The sequence below is a fragment of the Typopeltis vanoorti genome, chromosome 2 (genome assembly GCF_054136105.1).
Source record: "Typopeltis vanoorti isolate ZY-2024b chromosome 2, IOZ_Tvanoo_1.0, whole genome shotgun sequence".
Classification (NCBI taxonomy): domain Eukaryota; kingdom Metazoa; phylum Arthropoda; class Arachnida; order Uropygi; family Thelyphonidae; genus Typopeltis; species Typopeltis vanoorti.
In genome coordinates, this window is record NC_143550.1 from 77834460 (window position 1) to 77856111 (window position 21652).

General features: G+C 34.6%; 1 protein-coding gene and 1 long non-coding RNA gene across 6 annotated transcripts in view; one reads left to right on the plus strand and one right to left on the minus strand.

Annotated features, from left to right (window-relative positions):
• The window catches only part of LOC150109197 (uncharacterized), a 181142-nt gene that overhangs the window by 77903 nt on the left and 81587 nt on the right, over window positions 1-21652 (plus strand). The window lies entirely within an intron of this gene.
• Window positions 1-21652, minus strand: part of LOC150109198 (solute carrier family 41 member 1-like) — a 145539-nt gene that overhangs the window by 35385 nt on the left and 88502 nt on the right. For all 3 annotated transcript variants that reach the window (XM_090411959.1, XM_090411940.1, XM_090411950.1), the window contains 2 exons: window positions 8723-8870; window positions 5026-5099 (listed from right to left, as the gene is read on the minus strand). In XM_090411959.1, coding sequence (XP_090268085.1) covers window positions 5026-5099; window positions 8723-8870 — 222 coding nt within the window. The remainder of the gene's footprint in view (window positions 1-5025; window positions 5100-8722; window positions 8871-21652) is intronic.

Consider the following 21652-nt stretch of genomic DNA (forward strand, 5'->3'; position numbering starts at 1 on the left):
GCATATTAAAAGTTCCTGACAAACAAGTCAATTTGTGCTCTTAGAGGATACAGAGACAAATGTAAGAAAGCTAAACAAAAGTCATGGGAAGACTTTGGTAAGAAAATAGAAAATAAATATCAAGAAGGTGGCAAGATTAGGTTGTTGAAGAAGCTCAGAAATGGAGTGCTGAAAAAGGAATTAGAGATGATAAAGGTGATGACATGAAAACTGGAGAAAAGGATATCTTTGGAGTATGGAATAATTACTTCGAAACATTGCTAAATGAAACAAGCAGTGACAGCCCAGTGGTAAAAAACACTCAACAGGCATGCAATCAGGAATACATATCCATACTTGAAGAAAAAGATATCAAAAGCCTGAAATATGGAAAGACAGCTGGAGTAGATGTTTCGACCAGATATGCTCAAATAGGAGGTATAAAGCTATTCGACCAGATATGCTCAAATAGGAGGTATAAAACTCGTACAGTAGCTTCACTGCATAGTTAGAAGGCCTGGACAGAGGGATGAATTCCAGATGACTGGAGCAGAGCTCTCATAGTACCCATATATAAAAAGAGAAATAAAACTGAATGTGAGAATTATAGAGGCATTTCTCTACTGAGTGTTCCTAGCAAGATTTATGTAGGTATAATTGAGAAGAATTGTGGAAGAGAAGCTTAGTGAAGAAAACAAGCTAGATTCAGGCCAAATAGAGGCTGTCGGGATCAGATCTTCAGTTTACGACAAATAATTGAGAAGTCATGTAAATATAATAAAGATCTGTATTTAAGTTTTGTCGATCTGGAAAAGGCATATGACAAGGTGCAAAGAGAGAAGCTATTCCAACCGCTGCAGTTGTATGGTGTCAGTGGGGCATTATTTCAAGCAATATTTAGTCTTTATTTGAGTTGTAAGTCAGCAATTTGAATTGAAGGAAGTACAGGAAGATGGTTTAATGTTAAATCTGGTGTCAGACAAGGATGTACATCATACCCTTACCCTCTGTTATTCATTATCTATATGGATCACATTATAAATGAAAGTGGTATTAAAGCTGATATCAAAATTGGAGATGTTAATCTCAGCTCTTTGCTTTATGTGGACAATGTTATACTTCTAAATAAATCCACTAGAAGTCTGCAAGATTCCCTGACTAAATTGAATAACTGTATTAATAGCTGTGGTATGAAGGTCAGCAATAACAAGACAGAGACAATGAAAACAGGCAGAAGCATTGAAAATATCAACTGCATTGTGAATGGAGAACCTATAGAACAAGTAAAACATTTCAGCTACTTAGGCATGAGTTTTAATGAAGATGGTAAAATAAATATGGAAATAGACAACAGAATTAACAAAGCTTGTATGGTGGGAAGTCAATTGAATAAATTTATATGGAATAAGAGAGAAATTGGTCGGAACACTAAATTAGCTGTATACAAGACAGTGTTCAAACCAGTTTTAACTTATGGATCTGACCAAAGACTGGAGAATGCAGATATGAGTTCTGAGAAAGATTAGAGGCATGAACAGATGGCATCGATGGCAATATCATATTAGAACACATCTAACCGATTTTAACTTATGGATCTGAGAGCTGGGTTAGAAGTAAAACATTTGACCAAAGACTGGAGAATGCAGATACGAGTTCTGAGAAAGATTAGGGGAATGAACAGATGGTATCAATGGCAATATCATATTAAAAACAAGGAAATTAGGAAAGAACTTGACATTGTTAGCATCCAAGAATGTGTTAGCAAAGCTAATCTCAGGTGGTATGGTCACTTAAACATAATGGGAGAGGAAAAATTAGCAAAACAGGTGTTCTCTGCCAGGTAAGCAGGAAAAAGACCAAGATATAGGTGGATTGATATGGTAAAAAGTGTCTTAGAAGATAGAAATATAAGATCTGACAATGTTAGAGTCTTGGCAGGTAACAGATTGATATGAAGAAAAATTGTAGATAGGAAGTTAGTAATGATGTAAATTTTTCATCTAGTACTATCATATCCTGTAGATCCCGTGAGGGTACATGCCAGGAATTTGATGATTAATAAAATTAAGATAATGAATAAAGTAAGTTTTCTAATATAAAATTAAATACCTACCTACAGTTTCAAAAAAGTTACTACTTAGTTTTTTTTTTTTGAACATGAATTTCATGAACAAAACTCCTATTTTGTTCTGTATAGCTAACCATAATAGCAAGCTTAATATTTTATAGAGCATGAAGTAATCATCAAAGTATGATTTCACCACAATTTTTTTTTTTTTTTTAATCTACTGATTGTGATGTCTTTTGCTAAGAAATTCAGTTTGTTATCATTTTAAGGTGTTTGTAATAGTGAGTTTAAAATAGCATTAGTTCTATGGGATCCAGGCTGGGTCTTTTTCATACTTCACCATAGCACATCCTTTCACAAGCACACATCTACTGTATTATCCTTTGATATATATATATATATGTCAATGATTCAACCATTCCAAATTTAAATGCTTATTAAAACAGCTATAACTTCATCTTGCTTATTTGAAAGAAGCCATAAGGAAGATTACTTAGGTGTTCCATAAATTAAGCCTGCTACAGAATCAAAAGGTTGTTGGATTTAAATGTAAAAGATGAATTCATTTTTATACAGTCAAGACAAAATTACAAACAGAATATTATAATGCATATACATTACAATAACACAAATATCTCAGAAATTCTAGCTAGTATGCAGATACATTTCTTTACCATAGACTAACAAATACCCATTTTTAAAACAGCAAGCCAAGCCAGAATTCCTGACATATACAGGTAGTCTTTGACTTGCGACCATGCTAGGTTCCGACCTACCGGTCGTAAAGCTATCTGGACATAAATCGGATCCGTTTAGGTAAATCAGACACTCTGTACAACACAATTGGTTTACTATTTACAAAAATAAAAAATATTATAAAAAAAAAGATATCAAATACTGTATAAAACCTAAAAAATATTTTATCTTAAAGAACTAAACAAAACCTATGTAGAAAATAGATAAGAAATATTTTACTGATCACTTGTGCTTGGCTGCAGGTCATCAATGCCACCACTTGATGTAGTGGGAATTGTTTTTCTCATAAACATGTTGATTTTTGTCTGAAGTTTTTATGTTTCCTTTTCTGCTCGTAAATTTCATGGTATGGCCGAAAAGAATCTTGTACCATTCGTTCAATGTTTGAGTCCATTTCCTCAAAATGTGTAAGAAGTTTATTTAGTAGAGAAAAACCTTCAGATAACCAGAGGTGAATTTTCTTTCTGGTTCTTCCTCATCTTCATTTTTCTCTTCTTCAGCCATTCTTTCTTCTTCCAAAGCAATAAGTTCTTCATTCGTAAGTTGTCCAGATTCTTGCTCTAGCAGCTCCTCAACATCTTCCACTTCAATGTCTAAAGAAAGTCCATTTGCCAGTGTTACAATATTTTCCATAACCATTTCAAGTTCATGTTCACTATCAAATTCATCATTAACAAAATGCTGGACACAGTTTTTCCAGATTCCATTCATGCATTTCTTTGTCACAGCCTCCCACGCGGTCCAATATTTTTCATGCATTTATAAATATCGTACTGTTTCCAAAACTCTCACAAAGATAGTTCTGGGTCGGCATCTGTTGCGGCTATAGCTTGGGTGCAAATGGTTCAAAGATAGTGCACCTTAAATGTGGCAATTGCCCCTTAGTTCATAGGTTGAATGAGTGGAGTTGTATTTGGCGGCAAATAAACTTTTACATCTGGATGTAGGTGGTCTAGGTGAGGTGGATGACCAGGTGCATTATCTAAGATTAATGCAATTTTGAAAGGAATTTCTTTCTCGAAGCAATATTCACGAACTTGAGGTACAAAACAATTTAGAAACCAGTTTTCAAACAACATTTGAGTAATCCAGGCTTTTCGGTTTGAACGGAAGTATACAGGCAGAGTGTGCTTGTTTACATTCTTGAATGCACAGGGATTTTCAGAATGATAAATTAAAAAAGGCCTCAGTTTAAAACCTGCGATGTTCCTGCCAAAGAGCAAAGTCAGCCTATCTTTAAGTGCCTTAAAACCAGGCATGCTTTTGGCTTCTTGATGAATGTAAGTGTGTTCTGGCATCCTTTTCCACAACATTCCAGTCTCATCCACGTTTAAAAGCTGCTCTGGTTGATACCCTCCTTCCGTAATTATTTCATCCAGGCTTTTAACAAACTCTTGAGCTCCTTCCACATCTGCACTTGCTGATTCTCCAGTGATTCGAATCCTATGAAGGTTGAATCTTCTTTTGAACCATCCTGTACTTGCTATAAATGTCGAGTGTAATCTTTTCCAGCGCGTTCCTTCAGCGTCTGAAAGCGACTTCTAGCCTTCGATTGCACTGTAAGAAGGCTTAAGGGTGTTTGCTTCTGTATCTGATCTTCCATCCAAAGAAACAATAATTTTTAAATTACATGGATGGGCCCTGTACGTTGTTTCGTTATCACTGTTGCTCGCATGGGTGCCGAACCTTTAACAACATTCTACAGTGTCGATGATTTTGTCTTTCAAAATCATCGACACTGTAGAATGAGATAACTTAAAATCATGTGCGATCACATTCACCTTCTTTCCTTCTTCATGCTGCTTGATCACTTTCAATTTTGTGTCTAAATCAATGGCCTTTCTTGCTTTCTTGACAGGTCTAAAAGTAGACAAAGGCACTTTCCTCTTGATTGACATGTTTAGGGGTTTTAAAAAAATGCTAATTGTAATACAAATTATAACTGAACCAAAAATAGTGAACATAATATGCAGGCAAACAGAGATCGAGATGCATGAATCACGCCAAACATACGTTACTGGGCAGTGGGCTGACGCTACACGCACAACCGTTCCCATTAGGCTTCGGGGACCACACGGATAGGGCGTGAGTGTAGTAGAAAAATCTGTTACAGTAGCTCATACTGAAATGCGGTGCGAGATGCAGTAGCAGTCGTAAGTCGATCAGTCGTAAAGTGCATAGGTCATAAGTCGATGACTACCTGTACCAGAATATTAACTTACCATTTATGACAGGTTGAAATACGGCAATTCCATGAAACCTGGCTACAGCAAAATCCAAAATGCAGCCACCAACACTAAAAGATAATTATTATAAAATTTGTAAGCCTCACTGTGATAGTTTTATATATATATATAGATAGATATATATATTTCTAAGAGTTTATAAGGCAGAACACCAGAATAAGATAACATTTTATGACCTTTTTCTTGACTATTAGTATTAATAAATTAAAGACTTAATTCTGTATGTTAGTCAAGTAAATATTAGTTTAATATCCAACGTTTCACTGACTGATATCTGTCAGCATTTTCAAAGGAATACACTGGTAAGCAATAGAAAGTAACAAAAACTAGGAAACTAACCGACAATTCTAAAAATTATATAAAGTTATCACTGTGCGTGATACAATGATATAATATGTGTGTCGCAAGCGCAATGTTTTATTTGTTGAGATATTTAATGTAATTTTCATGAAAGTTCATTTCTTTTTGGTTAAATGATCTGATTAGAGTTTTCCATATATCTGGTAAGATTAGGCCTTGATTCTTATTTAAGTTACCTGTTGAACAGGTGACTGTAGCTGCTTCTTTAAATGTTCTGGAATGGTAGTTATCTTCTATGTAGGGCATATGACTCCTATCCCATTCAATATTATGGTTTGTAGAGGGAAAGTGTGAAGAAAGGCCTGATATATCCTGTCTGTTATTCCTTACATAGCCTATGTGTTCTTTCTTTCTTTCTTGTATCAAAACTTCTAGATGTCTGACATCTATAATTGCGACAGGGGTATTATATCATTGTATCACGCACACTGATAACTTTATGTAATTTTTAGAATTGTCGGTTAGTTTCGTAGTTTTTGTTACTTTCTATTGCTTACCAGTGTATTCCTTTGAAAATGCTGACAGATATCAGTCAGTGAAACGTTGGATATTAAACTAATATTTACTTGACTAACATACAGAATTAAGTCTTTAATTTATTAAGATAACATTTATTTTAATTGACAGCACAGCATTTCATCCTAATTGTACAGGATTTCTTCAGTGTAAACATACAAACTAGTAAACAAAACAATAAAGACTAACAAAGGTGACAACTGTTATGCAATTATAGAAGAGACTGATGTTATTTTAAAATATTTCTAATTGTTAAGAACGTTCATGTTCATATAAAATAGCATTTATATATGTGTATTTGTGTGTGTTGTTCACACACAATACCTCAATAAGTCGAAACTGGTCTGGGTAGTGATCCTTCCCATAATGCATAGCATTATACATATCTAAGGATGTGCTTTGCATTATGGGATACTAAGGCAAGTGATGTTAAGCCATTAGCCTCTATATACAAGAGCCCAATCGTAAAGTTACTTCACATGCAAACTTTGTTTCCTTACACTTGGATAAAGGATTAAACCAAGAATATAATTTCTTGGCATCTTTAATTTATCACTTGGAATTGTTTTGCCAAAGTTTGAAAAATAATTTTAGTGAAACCAAATTAACCATATCATTATTTTCTTGTATACATCCTAAATTTTTATCAACTTTCATGCAGTCAGAGCAGTTATAATATATTTTGCTCTTCTGTGTTCTTGTAAATGATCAGAATAGAGTAAAACTTGGATCAACAAATTTAGTTAAGAATTTCATATACCAAATTTGTGTAAAAAAATCCATTTAGCCAGGGTCCTGGAATAACTTGCATGTGGATAGATTAAACAATTCTTATAGGAGCATGCGCATATCCAAATAAGCACATTTTGTGGAGATCTCACCAAGCCTCAACTGAATTTCAGACATATAATAATGCACACAATTGCTGTAGCTTCATGTAAAACACATCAATACAAACTAAAATGTATTGATGTGTTGAATCAAAACATTCACCAGTATAATAGTTTGCCATTTACTCCAACATGCAAAACCTTACACTTTGTGATAAAGTCAACTCTCATTATAAATAACTGACATGGATCATGAGAAATAGTTTGCTATAGTGTATGTTCTTAACAATAGCACTGTGCCTCTTATACAGATATTTAGTAAAGACTTTTTCAGTAATTTGTTACAGTAAGCAAGTCTGTTAAAATACCATTTGCTACAGTGAATCACCTGTACTGAGACCTGACATTCATTCATTCTTTATATGCAATTTCACTTCTCCTTAAGATCCAACTTAAAGGTCAGTTAATGCCATACTGTAGTGCTCTGATAACGCTTTCTTTCTCTAACTTCATTTTGGTATACTCTGTTCAATTCATGGAATAGCCTACTTTGCAACATTCGTTTAAGGCCTCTTCAGAGCTCATTTATCCTGACATCAACCAGATGCACTCAACCAGTTCACTTTTGTCACTTTAAAATGTGACCACATTACCAGGACATCTCAGTAGTAATTTGTCTCTTTTCTTGACTTCTTTCCCTATTTCTATGGGACCTTAATACTACAAAATATTAACTTGTCTATAATTCACTGCTTCCATTTTGACACCACTCTTTCACAGTGGCAAAGATGATGCTAGTTTCTTTGCACATTCTCTTAACAGGATAGGAGAAAAAAAATTACTGCATAAACCAAGTGCATAATTCTGATAAGCAAAATTTACCCTATACGATGCATCATTTTTTTTTTATTGGTAACCATAAAAAAAGATGCTAAATAACTGACATGTACCCTGAGGGAGTGTACAGGATATCATGATAGTACTACATGAAAGTTACATCACTAACTTCCTAATGACAATTCACCTCTGAATTAATCTGTTATCTGCAAGGACTCCAATATTATCAGATCTTATATTTCTGTTTTCTAAGGCTTTTTACTGCATGAATTCATCTAGATCTTGATCTTCTGGGTCTTTTCTGCCCATCCTGGCACAAAACACTTTTTGTGTTGTGTGCCAGGATGGGCAGAACCTTTCCAATTCTGTTTAAGTTACCATATTACCTAGGATTAGCTCTGCTAACACATTCCTTAATGCTAACAAGGTCAATCAATATCTTTCCTAATATCCTCACATTTTTAATATGATACTGCCATTGATGCTATCTGTTCAATCTTCTGATCTTTCTCAGAACTCTGATATTTATGGTCTTCAGTTTTTGATCAACTGTTTTATTTCTAATATCCGACTCCCAGATCCATAAGTTAAAATTGGTTTGAACACGGTTTTATATACAGCTAATATCCCCCCCCCCAATGTTCCGGTTTTCCTTGAATTTCGATGACTCGACACTCAGGGTAGCCCCCGAGTTTCAAATAACTTGACAAAAACGTTACAGCCTACATCCGTTTCGTTTCCAATTTCAGCTTATCGTTTTATAGTATAGAGTAGATGTCTTTTAAAATTACTCTTCAGTATTAATTAGAATTTTATATTAGTCCTTCAACTTAGCCTCTGGCCAGAGATACAAGGTAACTCCATTACCTACTAAGCTCTGCTATTTTTGTGTTAAATAACTATTTCTAAAACTTATTGAAACGTTTTAAACTTACCATTGGCTAATAAATCCTCTGATCTCTGCAATCCATTTAACAAATTTATGAAGTGTCATTCATGGGAGTAAATTTTATATTTTTAATATAAAATTTACATTAAATTTTCTATTCTCTTAAAATATTTTAAAAGAAAAACTATTCAAACAAAAAAAAGATTAATTTATTTTTGACTATGATAATATATATGCCTACCTTGAAATTATCATTGCACTAATAACAGGTGTCCACCCAGAATATAACACTGTGCATGTGTATTTATTATGCCTCGCTATCACCGCCCATACTGGTATAAGTAAAAGAAATACTGTAACTAGTGCAGCAGCCAACCAAGGGCCTGTACCTATGAAAATTTCAAGTTCACACACATATATATATATATATATTTTTTTTTTTTAAAGATCAAATTACTGTTACATAATTAAATATGATCATTGTTATATTTCTATGATAACAGTTTTAATAAAAGTTATTAAAAAACTAACTATTCAGGAATTTTCAACTATTACTGTACATTGTTAACTTCATGCATATTTTTTTTTCTATGCTAACCCCACAGAAGAGAGGTTATTACAAGATTCTATGTGATGTCTAGGAGGAGGGGGGGGGGGTTTAGAGATATACCTTGTAATTTTCGTTTGTATATGAGGTGTGTCCAGAAAAGAAGGTCTGTTCAAAATTTACTGCCAATAAGATATGGGAAGAGGGATTGTGCATGCATGGTAGCATAGTGACTCATTAGCTAGATGTTGACTATTTTACTTTCATTCCATTATTGTTTGTTGTCTTCTACAAATAATTTATAATGTAGGCTATGATAAAAAAAATCCTTCCAGTTGTGAGGTTCATGGTGTGATACAGTTTTTGTTGGCTAAAAACAACTGTGCTGCAGAAATTCACTGATGACTGTGTAAGGTTTACAGGCCTAACATAATGAGTGACAGTAAGATTAGGCAATGGTGTTGTTTGTTTAAAGAAGGATGCAACAACGCTCAAGATGAAGAGTGTAGTGGTTGGCCAAATGTGGTGAAAGATGATTTGGTGGAAATGACACCATTGCCTAACCTAACTGTCACTCACTGCATTAGTTCCATAAAACTTACGCAGTCATTCATGAATTTCTGCAGCACTACTGTTTTCTGTCAACAAAAAACATATCATACCACAAACCTTGCAACTGGTGGGATTTTTTTTTTTATCACAGCACTCATTATAAATTATTCATAGATGACAACACACAATAATGGAATGAAAGTAAAACAGTCAACACCTAGCTAATGAGTCACTACTACCACACATGTACAAACACTCTCCCATATCTTATTTGGCATTATATTTTGAATGGACCTTACTTTCTGGATATGCCTTGTACATTCTAGATTCATTCAATGAAGTATTGACATTGCACCTTGACTTACCCAAATTGCAAACATAGTGTTGATACAAATTCTGCAAAGAATTCAATCAATATAGATATAGTAGAATATGAAGATGCTCATAGACATTTGTTTCACATAGCCTTGCATCATAATAATTCCTCCAACAAGCATCAGTGTGAGCACGAAGCCTTCAGAGAAACATTCTTCAGACATGCCATATAATGGCACTGTTCACTCCACACAGTACCTTCTAATACTGATGTAAGGTTGGTTGTTTTTGCTCTGTGCACCTTAGGTTACTCACTAGTAAGAAACAGAACTTGTAAGCAGCTGCATATAGCCGTAGTTCATTATGAACTATGGCTATATGCAGCTTTTTTTTTTTTTAGGTGGCAGATATCCAGGTTTTATTAAGCTCTTATGTAATCTCTAAGGATTACCACACACAATGTTTTACTTGATAGTAGGCTTGACATGCAATTAACAGAGGCCAAAGTTTTATGCTTGATAGCCTTCCATCTCTTGCACTATATACAATGACTAAGTTTAACACACGTGAACCACAGTAATAGGTATTTTTATTACGTAAATATTTCGTCCTAGGTATCTTAGGACATCATCAGTACAGTAAGGCAATACTAGGAATGAAAAAAGAAAGGGCATGTACGTGCAAAGTAATCCAAATTGTGTGCAGTGGCGCATTGCGGCCTGAACTTAAATTAAATTAAAATTAATTACAGTTAAGTTATTATTTTACACAATTTTGTATGACAATTTCCCATACCTTAGGGATGGCAAGAACATCACTGCAGTTTAGATTTGGTCTGTGGAGTAGGGCTTCACAGCACTTTCTTTACATAAACGTTCATATTTATATGAAGATCTGTGTAGAAGTTTTGTCTTTTTCCAATGGATCTTGTGGTTTGGGTTTTCAACTCCATGTTGAGCGAGGCCTGATTTATGCGCTTTGATGAGGCGGATATGGTCTTGATAAGACCATATGACAGATATGGTCTTATCAAGACCATATTTGCCTCATCAAACCGCATAAATCAGGTTTGATGAGGCAAACCTGATTTTAAGATCCACTGGAAAAAGACAAAACTTCTACACAGATCTTCATATAAATATGAATGGCAAAAAATTGTGTAATGATTTGGATCCATAAATCAATTAAAGCAAAAATAACTCATTATACATTATACATATATCTGGAATGAAAGAATATTAGAAGTGCGATTAAAACTAAATAAAGAAAATTTAACAGCTGTTGGAGTGTATGCCAGTGCTGAAGCCCTACTCCACAGACCAAATGTAAACCGCAATGATGTTCTTGCCATCCCTAAAGTATGGGAAATTGTCATACAAAATTGTGTAAAATAATAACTTAACTGTAATTAATTTTAATTTAAGTAATTTAGTTCAATTTAATTTAAGTTCAGGCCGCAACGCGCCACTGCACGCAATTTGGATTCCTTTGTATGTATGCGCCCTTTCTTTTGTCATTCATAGTATTGCCTTACTGCACTGATGATGTCCTCAGATACCTAGGACGAAATATTTACGTAATAAAAATACCTATTACTGTGGTTCACGTATGTTAAACTTAGTCAAATTCTCCACAGGTTTCTCTATATAATCAACTATATACAATGTTTCCAAATCATGATGATTAAGAGATACTTAATACCATAATGATAACAGTCTACATGTAGACATAAGGATAAATGAAACAATTAAATACTAATACAAACATAAAAAACTTTTATTGCAATATTTCAGCATGAAATTAACAGGTCATCATCAGTGGCAGACAGGCTTGTAAGTAAGAAGTACAATATTAACAATGGATTATTTAAAAATGGGTGGTCAATATCTCAGGATGTCCACTCACTCAGAATGAAATCCTCATTCTGTTCAATGGTGATTTCACTACAGTTCAAGAAAATATCATATTTGGATTTTCTCCAGAACAGTGAACATAATTTATCTGGACTCTACAGTGATGATGCCAGCAAACTGTGTACCTTAAGTTACTCACCAGTAAGAGACAGAACTTGCAAGCAGCTGCATATAGCCGTAGTTTCCTGTGTGCTACTTAAAGTCAACACCCAATCCCTCCTTCTAATGTATCTTCAACGAAAATCAAAGCCTTACAATCTCTCAGACATAACCAACAACAAATGAAAAGCTACTATTGATACTGATACATCAGACTATAATAGAGTCCTCCTGTTATGAGATATCTATTTCAATAATAAAATACCGTATGTTGATATAACAATAACTATAAAAACAGAGGAAAACCTGTGAAAAAAATTTAATTATCGTAAAACTTCTGCCTGTGTTATAGCCAGGCAGCTCTACTGGACATACAGAATGGCAATTAAACAATAACAGACAAAAGCACCACCTTAATAGCTAACATAAGATCACTAAAAATGGTTCATAAAATCCACTGGGAGGAAAAAAAAAAAAAATTACACACACAGGTATCCCTTGCTTAACGCGGGATTTGATTAACGTGACAATCCCTTTATATACGCAGCAAGAATTTTAATTCATGTGCCTTTAAATGTACCAAAATTCCACCAAATACGACATCATTGCAACTTTCAAAGCCTATTTTCTTAAAAAGACATTCTCAAAGGCAGTAGAAACAACAACAGGAGAAAACGCGATTAGGCTTCAAGAATTTTAGAAAAATTTAACATTAAACACGCGGTTGAAAACATTCGTGACTGATGGGAGCAAGTGTCTTCTAGCTGTATGAGAGCTGCTTGGAAAACCTTTTGCAGAATGCACTAATGACTTAGGTGGTTTTCAAAATCTTGTGAACAACGTAGTTGAAGAAATTGTTGCAATTGGTGAAGACACTGGTTTTGATGGTGTTGATTCAGTAGATGCTAAATAATTATTGGATTCAAATTCAATAGATTTCAGTTACAACGATCTTCTTGAAATTGAACAACAACATGCATATAAAGCCAACAAACAAATGGAATGTGAAGATGAGGTTCCAAAGGAGATAACAATTAAAGAACTGGATGCAATATTTCAGTTTAGAATCGCTTAAGCAGCAAGTAATGAATATGGATCCAGATGTTAATCGAAGAATGCTTGTTTGCCAAGGTCTAGAGAGTCATTTTGCTTATTATTGTAGAACTTATGCTAATATGAAAAAACTAAAACTGTTCAAATGACTCTTGATAACTTTTTTGATAAAAAATTGCAGTAACTAATGTAGGTATAAACCTTTATTAAACATTTCCTTTGCATTCATTTTTTATCTTTCCTAAAAGAGTACCATATAAAACGAATTATTAATATAGTAATCGATCATGGACGAATTGTAATTTTGATTATTATATTTGATTAACGCGATTTTGATATACGCGGTAACATCAAGGGATTCCTGTATATATACAGGGTGTTCGGGATAAATTTGACAGTTTCGTAAGGAAAAAGAAAATCTTCTTTGTATCTATTAAATTTAATGAATTGACAAAAAAACATTACAGGCAGAGTTAATTACAATACTATCAACAAGATTTACTCAAAATAACCACCATTAGCATCGATCACAGCTTCAATTCTGCTTCGGAACCTCGAACAAGCTGATGCTACAGTCTCCCTGGGAAGGGCCGCAAAAACTGTTTTAATTTTATCCATTAACTGGGCTTTTGTATTACTGGAAGTGCGATTGGTGTCTTTTTCAACTACGCCCCATACAAAATAATCCATGGGGTTAAGGTCTGGGGAGTTTGGAGGCCAAACATTTGGACTGGTGAAGTCGTAGAAATTTTCAGACAACCATTTTGGACTTTTCCCAGAGGTGTGGCAAGGGGCCGAATCCTGCTGCCATACATACGGCCTACCATTGCCTACCCTTGTTATCCAGGGCTTGACTACAGTTAGCAACTCCACGAACAAAGCCCGAATTCCAATGCCAGGGTTCTTCAACACCTGTTCCTGCAGATTTGCGAGGAATTCTGCTGTACGAACGCAATCAGATTGTCTGCTAGGGATCTTTCTTCTTGCTACATCCTCGTAGTCACCATTGCAAGTCTCTAGTTCATGCCTGATTGTTTTTACTGTATTCAGGGAGCATTGGGCAGCAGTCGAAATATCCTTATTTTGATGGCGGGCACGAATCATCATGATACAAGTTATTCTCTTCCATGATTCAGGTGGGTTCCAGCTATCCATCCTTTCTGACATCTTATATGTGAATGAAAAAGGGTCCAAACTTTTAAATGAAGAGAAGTGTATGTTAATACATGTAACTTACGGAAAAATATAATTAATTATAAATATGTCAAATTTATCCCGAACACCCTGTATATATCAAGTAGATATTATATTCACATTGTTTCAAAGTCGAATATAGAAACTATGAAAGTTTCATAAGGTAAGTTGACCAAAAAGCTTACGGAAACACAGAGCTGTTTTGAACTGGTTGGTTCTCCTGAGAAACCAGGTGAAATAATGCTGGATCTAATATCTACTTGACTTATAATATAATTTTGCATCACCAAACTGAAGCCTTTTGGCTCTCTATTTTAGTAATATACTTATGTATATTCAGCCACAGCCACGTAGTGAGATTGTCTACAATAATACAAAAATCAGAACATTTCACCTCTGAAAGCTGCTCAAAATTTTAAAATGAATCAAAGTTGAGCAGCTTTTTCTGTTAATGGGTTCAAGGAGAGGTAGGATAGATTGTATGGATAGACCGGGTCTCCCATGATGAATCTTTGGACTCCATGGAAGTGGCCGTATAATAATAAGTCAGATAATAATAATAATAAGTCAAATAACTAGCTCTATCAGTACAGTAACGAGGGTATGAAGCACATGTGGCAAGTATCTAACTTGCGCCTCCTAACCCAAAAATGACAAAAATTTTGAAAAATTTAAATGTAACAAGTTAAATGTTACTAAATGCAATATGTTAAATACTTACTATTAACTCCATCAAAATGAGTTGCAGTGTGTTGCAAAATTTCTGTCTAAAGCGGCGTATTGCCGAAATTTAAAAATACAATATAAAATAGTGGACTTTTATATCTATTTATTTATTTTTTACACTTTTTACGTTTTGCGCCACAAACTTAGTTGCGCCCTAGTGGGCGCCTCTTTCACCACGCCCTCGTTACGGCACTGAGCTCTATATGCAGTGTTCAAACCAATTTTAACTTACAGATCTGAGAGTTAAGTTAAAAATAAAATACTTGATCAAAGACTGAAGACCACAGATATGAGAGTTCTAAGAAAGATTAATGAAGTGAACAGATGACAGCAATGTATTCAAAATGAGGATATTAGGAAAGAACTTTTGCATTTAGCATTCAGGAATGTGTTAACAGAGCTAATCTCAGATGGTATGGTCACTTAAACAGAACTGGAAAGGTTAGCAAAAGAAGTGTTCTCTGCCAGATTATTATTATTATTATTATTATCTGAGACCTCCAGGGAGTCAAGGACTCATCGAGGGAGGCTATAAATTACCCAACCCAGCTATCATACCTTCCCTTAAATTCATTTACACTAGATGCACTCACTACCCCTAAGGGCAAATTATTCCTCTCACTCACTGCTCTCTGAGAGAAAAACCTAGCTCTTACCCCTTTCTTGACTGAGAACAACCCTAACTTCCACAGATGCCCCCCCCCCCCCCCCCGTGTTCTCTCCCCGCCTTCCATATAACGAAAAATTTCATCATTTGAAATTCTATAACACCCATTCAAAAGTTTATAGACCTCTATCATATCAACCCTCTTTCTCCTGTTAACCAGTTTGTAATCCACATACTCGCAATCTGTCCACATAATCTAAATCCCATAATCCAGATATAATCTTTGTAACTCTTCTTTGCACCCTTTCCACAGCTACTTTATCCCCTTGAAACCAGGGAGACCAAATCTGCGCACAGTAATCCAAGTGTGTTCTTATCAAAGCCTTATAAAGAGACAAAATTACTTCCTTATCCTTACATGTGATGTAAGAATGTAATTGACAGGAAGAAGACCTAGAAGAAGAAGAACAAGATCTAGGTGGATTCATATAGTATAAAAGCACCTTAGAAGACAGAAATACAAGATCTGATAATGTTGAAGCCTAACATTATAACAGATAGATTAATTTGGAAGAAATTGTTGATCCAAAGTTAGTAATGGTGTAGCTTTTCATGTAGTATTATCATTATTCTGTATATTCCTGATATGAACCCTACTAAGGGTTCATATCAGGAATTTGATACACACACACAAAAAAAAATAAAGTTAGGAAAGATTAGCAGATTAATCTCCCACAAAGGAGAAGGATGTAGACCATAGCATCTGTTATTCCAGAACGATGAAGTAAGGTTTCAGATGGTTCTTTATACGGATGTTGATTGACAATATGACTTATGAAGGAATCTTGTCTTGTTCAATAAACTATTGTATCCTTGTATATTAATACTCCTTTATAAGACACCACTGAATTACTTCAAGAAGAATTTCCTTCAGATATCAAACTATTTGATTTTGTTATGCATTCTGGTTATTTCCTCCTTCAAAATCAAATTATCACTAAATCAAACAGCTATGGGCAGTCTTATTACTCCCACTTCTTCATAGAATGCTTTCAACAATGTATCTTTAATAACATTTCACCTAGCACTACACGCTGACACAGATATGTGGATGATACTTTTGCAATTAGGAATGGCTCTTCCTCTGAGCTGCAGCAGTTTCTTTTCAAATTAAATGCACTTCATTTCAGGATCCAAGAAAAATAAATGAATAAACAAACAAATCGCCTTTTTTAGAACTTCTAATTCTTCATCAACCAGACAGAGGCTTACAATTTTCAGTTTTTTTTTTTAAGACTCATACAGGCCATTCTATGCAAGCTGAATCTCACCACTATCCTAGTCAAAAGGCTAGAACTAGTAAGACCTTATTACATTGAGCCTATTACTTGTGTTCTTCAGACAAACTTTTACAGGAAAAATTAAAACAGAAATCCACTGAACTAAATATGTGTTAGGAAATTCTTGAACATTTTAGTTATCTTACATTAGCTACTAAGGTGCCTGATTTTTAGATTTGTTTGTTATTGTTCAAATGTCATTCTATAATCCTGTACTGAAGATGCCTATGACATTTAGGCAAAAAAATTTACAATGAATAAGTTTTTTATGTGAGTTTTCAGTTATTATTAATGTGACATATCTAAATATCAAGAAGTTGACCTCAACCTCACAAATAGCCAGCTTAAAAAAAATTATATTCACTGTTTGATCTCAAGTTCACCAAGTGGAGATAAACTAAAGATCCATAAAGAAGGTGTGCCGTTTTGCCCAATCACAGATTGAATGATTCTCCTGTTATCATATATTTTATCTCTCAACTGTTAAACTCTCGAATTGGTATTTTCTACCCTTTCATAAAAAAGACACTTCAGAATTCCTAGTTAAAGTGAGGAATTTATCCCTTCAACCCACCGACTGAATGGTTAGTTTTAACACAATCTTTATTTACTAACATGCCACTTGATGATTCACTTCATTTGCTATCACAAGCCCTCCTCTTGATATAGTCGAAATTATTTGACTTTGTTATCTACTCCAGTTATTTCATCTGCCAAAACAAATTTTACAAACAGATAAAAGATACCTCAATGGTAAGCCCAATTTCTCCTGCCCTTGCAAACTTCTATTTGGAACACTTAAAAAAAATGCTTTTCTCCTCCATACAGCCTCAACTTTCTTTTTGGTATGCTATGCAGACATCTTTGCTATCTGGCCATATCATGAAAATATTTTGCACCTTTGTAGCAAAATAAATAATCTATACCCCCCACCTGGGTAAATTCTGCCATGAAAATAGAAAAGGACAATAAACTGGCATTCTTAAATAAGTTACTCTTCCACTCTCTTTCGGGTGAACTACCTACCTTCATCTACCATAAGCTGACCTTCAATGGCCGCTACATACAGCAGACTACTCACCATCCTTCCTAAAACACTGAGATCATAAAAACTCTACTGCACCAAGATTATATCTTCTCAACATCCAATGCATCATGCAACTGAACTTCTCACAACAAAATATACAGCATGTTTTCGGTTCCTATAAGCCTGCTTCTAAGGACCCTGAAACAGTACAGAGTTTCAATTCCTTATATTTCAGGCATTCCCAAAATGATTTCAAGATACAATCAGTGTCTACATTTTTTTCCCCCAACAAACTCTCCATATGGTTTTTCCTTCTAAAGATAAACGATTTCCTCTTTCACTACATGATGTCTACAAATGTAACTCGGTAAATGTCAGGTAATGCCTTGATAGCCATCTCTCCTATTTCAGACAAACAAGACATGAAAAGAACACCAATCTTACATTATTAATACCAAATCTGGTCCATCACAGCTTGAGATCAACAGACCACAGAATTTTCTGGTCTAACACACACCTACTCCACCTATGCTGCTTGAAGTTCTAATGCTTATTTAAGGAGAGTGCTGAGGCCCTGTTGCACTATCCTAATTTAATTAAATTAGGACCAATTAAATTACTTTATCTCATCCACATTGTATTGTTCCTTATACCATCATGTAGCTTGTACTTACCAACCTGCCTACCACAATGATGACATGTTAATATCAGGTTGAAATATCAGACAATAAAAGTTTTTTACTTTTGTATTTATACTTAACTGTTTCATTGATCCTTGTGTCTACATGTAGATTGTTCTCAATGCTTCAAACTCTCTCTCAAATAATCTGTGATGTAGTATCACATCATTCACAACAAAATGTCCAAGTTTTTTTTTTTTTCTCTCTCTCTCTCTCTCTCTCTCTATATATATATATATCTCCTACTTGTCATCAATTGCTTAATTTGCCTGCTTTCTTCTGAAGGTAAATTGTCCTGGTATATGATAAAAAAACAGTTTATAAGTCATGAGTTCATTAAAGAAATAAGACAAACTGATGCAAAAGTAACTTAATTACTTACTGAATTCATGCAGTATTCTATTAAATATAAAGACAATGAACAAATGGAATGTGAAGATGAGGTTCCAAAGGAGATAACAATTAAAGAACTGGATGCAATATTTCAGTTTAGAATCGCTTAAGCAGCAAGTAATGGATATGGATCCAGATGTTAATCGAAGAATGCTTGTTTCTCTAGAGAGTCATTTTGCTTATTATCGTAGCACTTATGCTGATAGGAAAAAACAAAAACTGTTCAAACGACTCTTGATAACTTTTTTGATAAAAAATTGCAGTAACTAATGTAGGTACAAACATTTATTAAACATTTACTTTGAATTCATTTTTTATCTTTCCTAAAAAGAGTACCATATAAAACGAATTATTAATATAGTAATCGATCATTACTATATTCAGGCTTTCAATGAACAAAAGCAGTCTCACATAGTAAAATGAAGATCCTTACCATCTACCTTTGGAAGGTGAGATTCACATATAATAAAACAATAGAAATGTATTTTTTTTTTTTAATCTGTGAATCCCAGTTCTTAAAGATGGTAAATCCTTTACCATCTCTTGATGGTCAAGGATTTCTGGAACAAAAAATTGTCACCTTCATATGAGGATGGCTAGCTAAAATCATATGCTTTCAGAAAATAAAAGGGGGAAGGAAAGGATATGCTTCCTGTTTCTTAGCTTTGAGAAGCAAAAAAATTCCTTTCTCAGCCATAATCAACCATCACATGATGAAATATAAATGGCTATGAATTAACTGTGTACAATTAAAATCACCCCTTGCTTCCAAGTATTGAGACAATTACTTGCATTTGCTTGTGCCTAGTAAGGGGTACTTAAGGGTCAAAGCTGTATAACTGAGACGAGACCTCCACATAGCCATTAAAGGAATGCGGAGAACCGACCAGGGCTTCTGACTTAATGTCCAATCCTCACCTTCTCGTGGTGCACCCTGTTATGTATCTATCTGGATACTGAACAAACGAGGATGGGCTGGCAATTTGGGATTTAGCCGACCAAATTGTATTCTTATTGGCTTAAACCAAAATACAAAATGGTACAACATGACAAAATTTCATGCTGGCTGGGGCATTGCCCGGTTAAACAAAGCTCCCCGTTGTTTTCGATAGGAAATGAGGGCGAACAGCGAAAAGTCAGTTACTGGAACAAATCTGAAAACACACCCCAACTCAACATCACCAGAGTTAAAGATCGGTACTATCAACATGACAAGCCTGAATGACAAAGAAATGGAGCTAGCCGAGGAATTAGATAAGTACCAGATCGACATAATAGGGATGACTGAAACAAAAAAGACAAAAACCGGTGAGATCTTTTTGAGCAATAAATACAAAATGTTATATTCAGGCAATGACAATCAAGGAAAAGAAGGAGTAGCCATAGTATTCAACACTAAATACGAGGCTAATCTTGAATGGCAGGCAGTCTCAAGTAGAGTGATGTGGGCAAATATCAGAATGGGGAACTGGACAATGAGACTTATTTGTGCCTATGGTCCGACTAAGGTAGAAGTGGAGGAATTTTTTTGAGTCTTTAGAGAAAGCAACTGACACAATGAAAAAGGAAAAGTTGGTCCTTGTTTGGGATCTAAATAGCAGAGTAGGAAGTGATTGTCAGACATACAAAAATATTATGGCAAAATTTGGAGAAAAGAGCAAAGCTAATAATAATGGCAAATACCTGTTGGATTTCTGCTGGACATTGACTGGTTATTACTAACACCAAGTTCCAACATAAAAATGTGCACAAATTCACATGGAGAGAAGAGGCAAGGAATAAGAAAAGTCTCATTGACTATGTTATTGATAATAGTGATGTTTTCTCCCTGATGCAGAGGATCTGAAATTGGAAGTGATCACTATTTAATCTTGAGCAGGATAAAATTGAATTTCATATTGAAAAGAATGATATGTCAGAAAGTTTTAAAGCGAATAAAAGTTGAGCAGCTCTCAGATGTGAGCTGTAGACTAAAATACACAAAGATTATTGAAGAAAAAATGAAAGAGTTTGAAAACAGGTATGAAACCTTGGAGATTCAGTGGCAAGCCTTGAAGAAATGTGGTGAGGTTGTCTGCAAGGATAGAAAAATCAGAATTCCATGGTGGACACAGGAAGTTAAAGAGCAGAGAAGGAAAAGAAGAAAGCATATCAAAAGTTCCTGGCAAATAAATCAGCATGTGCTCCTCTTAGAGAATACAGACACAAATGTAAGAAAGCTAAACATTTTGTAATTTAGCTAAACAAAAGTCATGGGAGGACTTTGGCAAGAACATAGAAAATAAATATCAATAAGGTGGCAAAATATTCTGGAGGTTGTTGAAGAAACTTAGAAATGGAGGAAAGACTGCTGTAAAAGAAATTAGAGATGATAAAGGTGACATGAAAACAGGAGAAAAAGGTATCCTTGAAGTATGGAGTAATTACTTCGAAATATTGCTAAATGAAACATGCAGTGATAGCACAGTGGTAAAAAACACTCAACAGGCATACAGTCAGGAATACACATCCATACTTGAAGTAGAAAAAGCCATCAAAGGCTTGAAATGTGGAAAGGCAGCAGGAGTAGATGATATTCGACCAGAAATTCTCAAGTATGGTGGTATAAAAGTCTTACAGTGGCTGCACTGCATAGTTCAGAAGGCCTGTACAGAGGGGCAAATTCCTGATGATTGGAGTAGAACTCTCTCATAATATCCATATATAAAAAGGGAAATAAAACTGA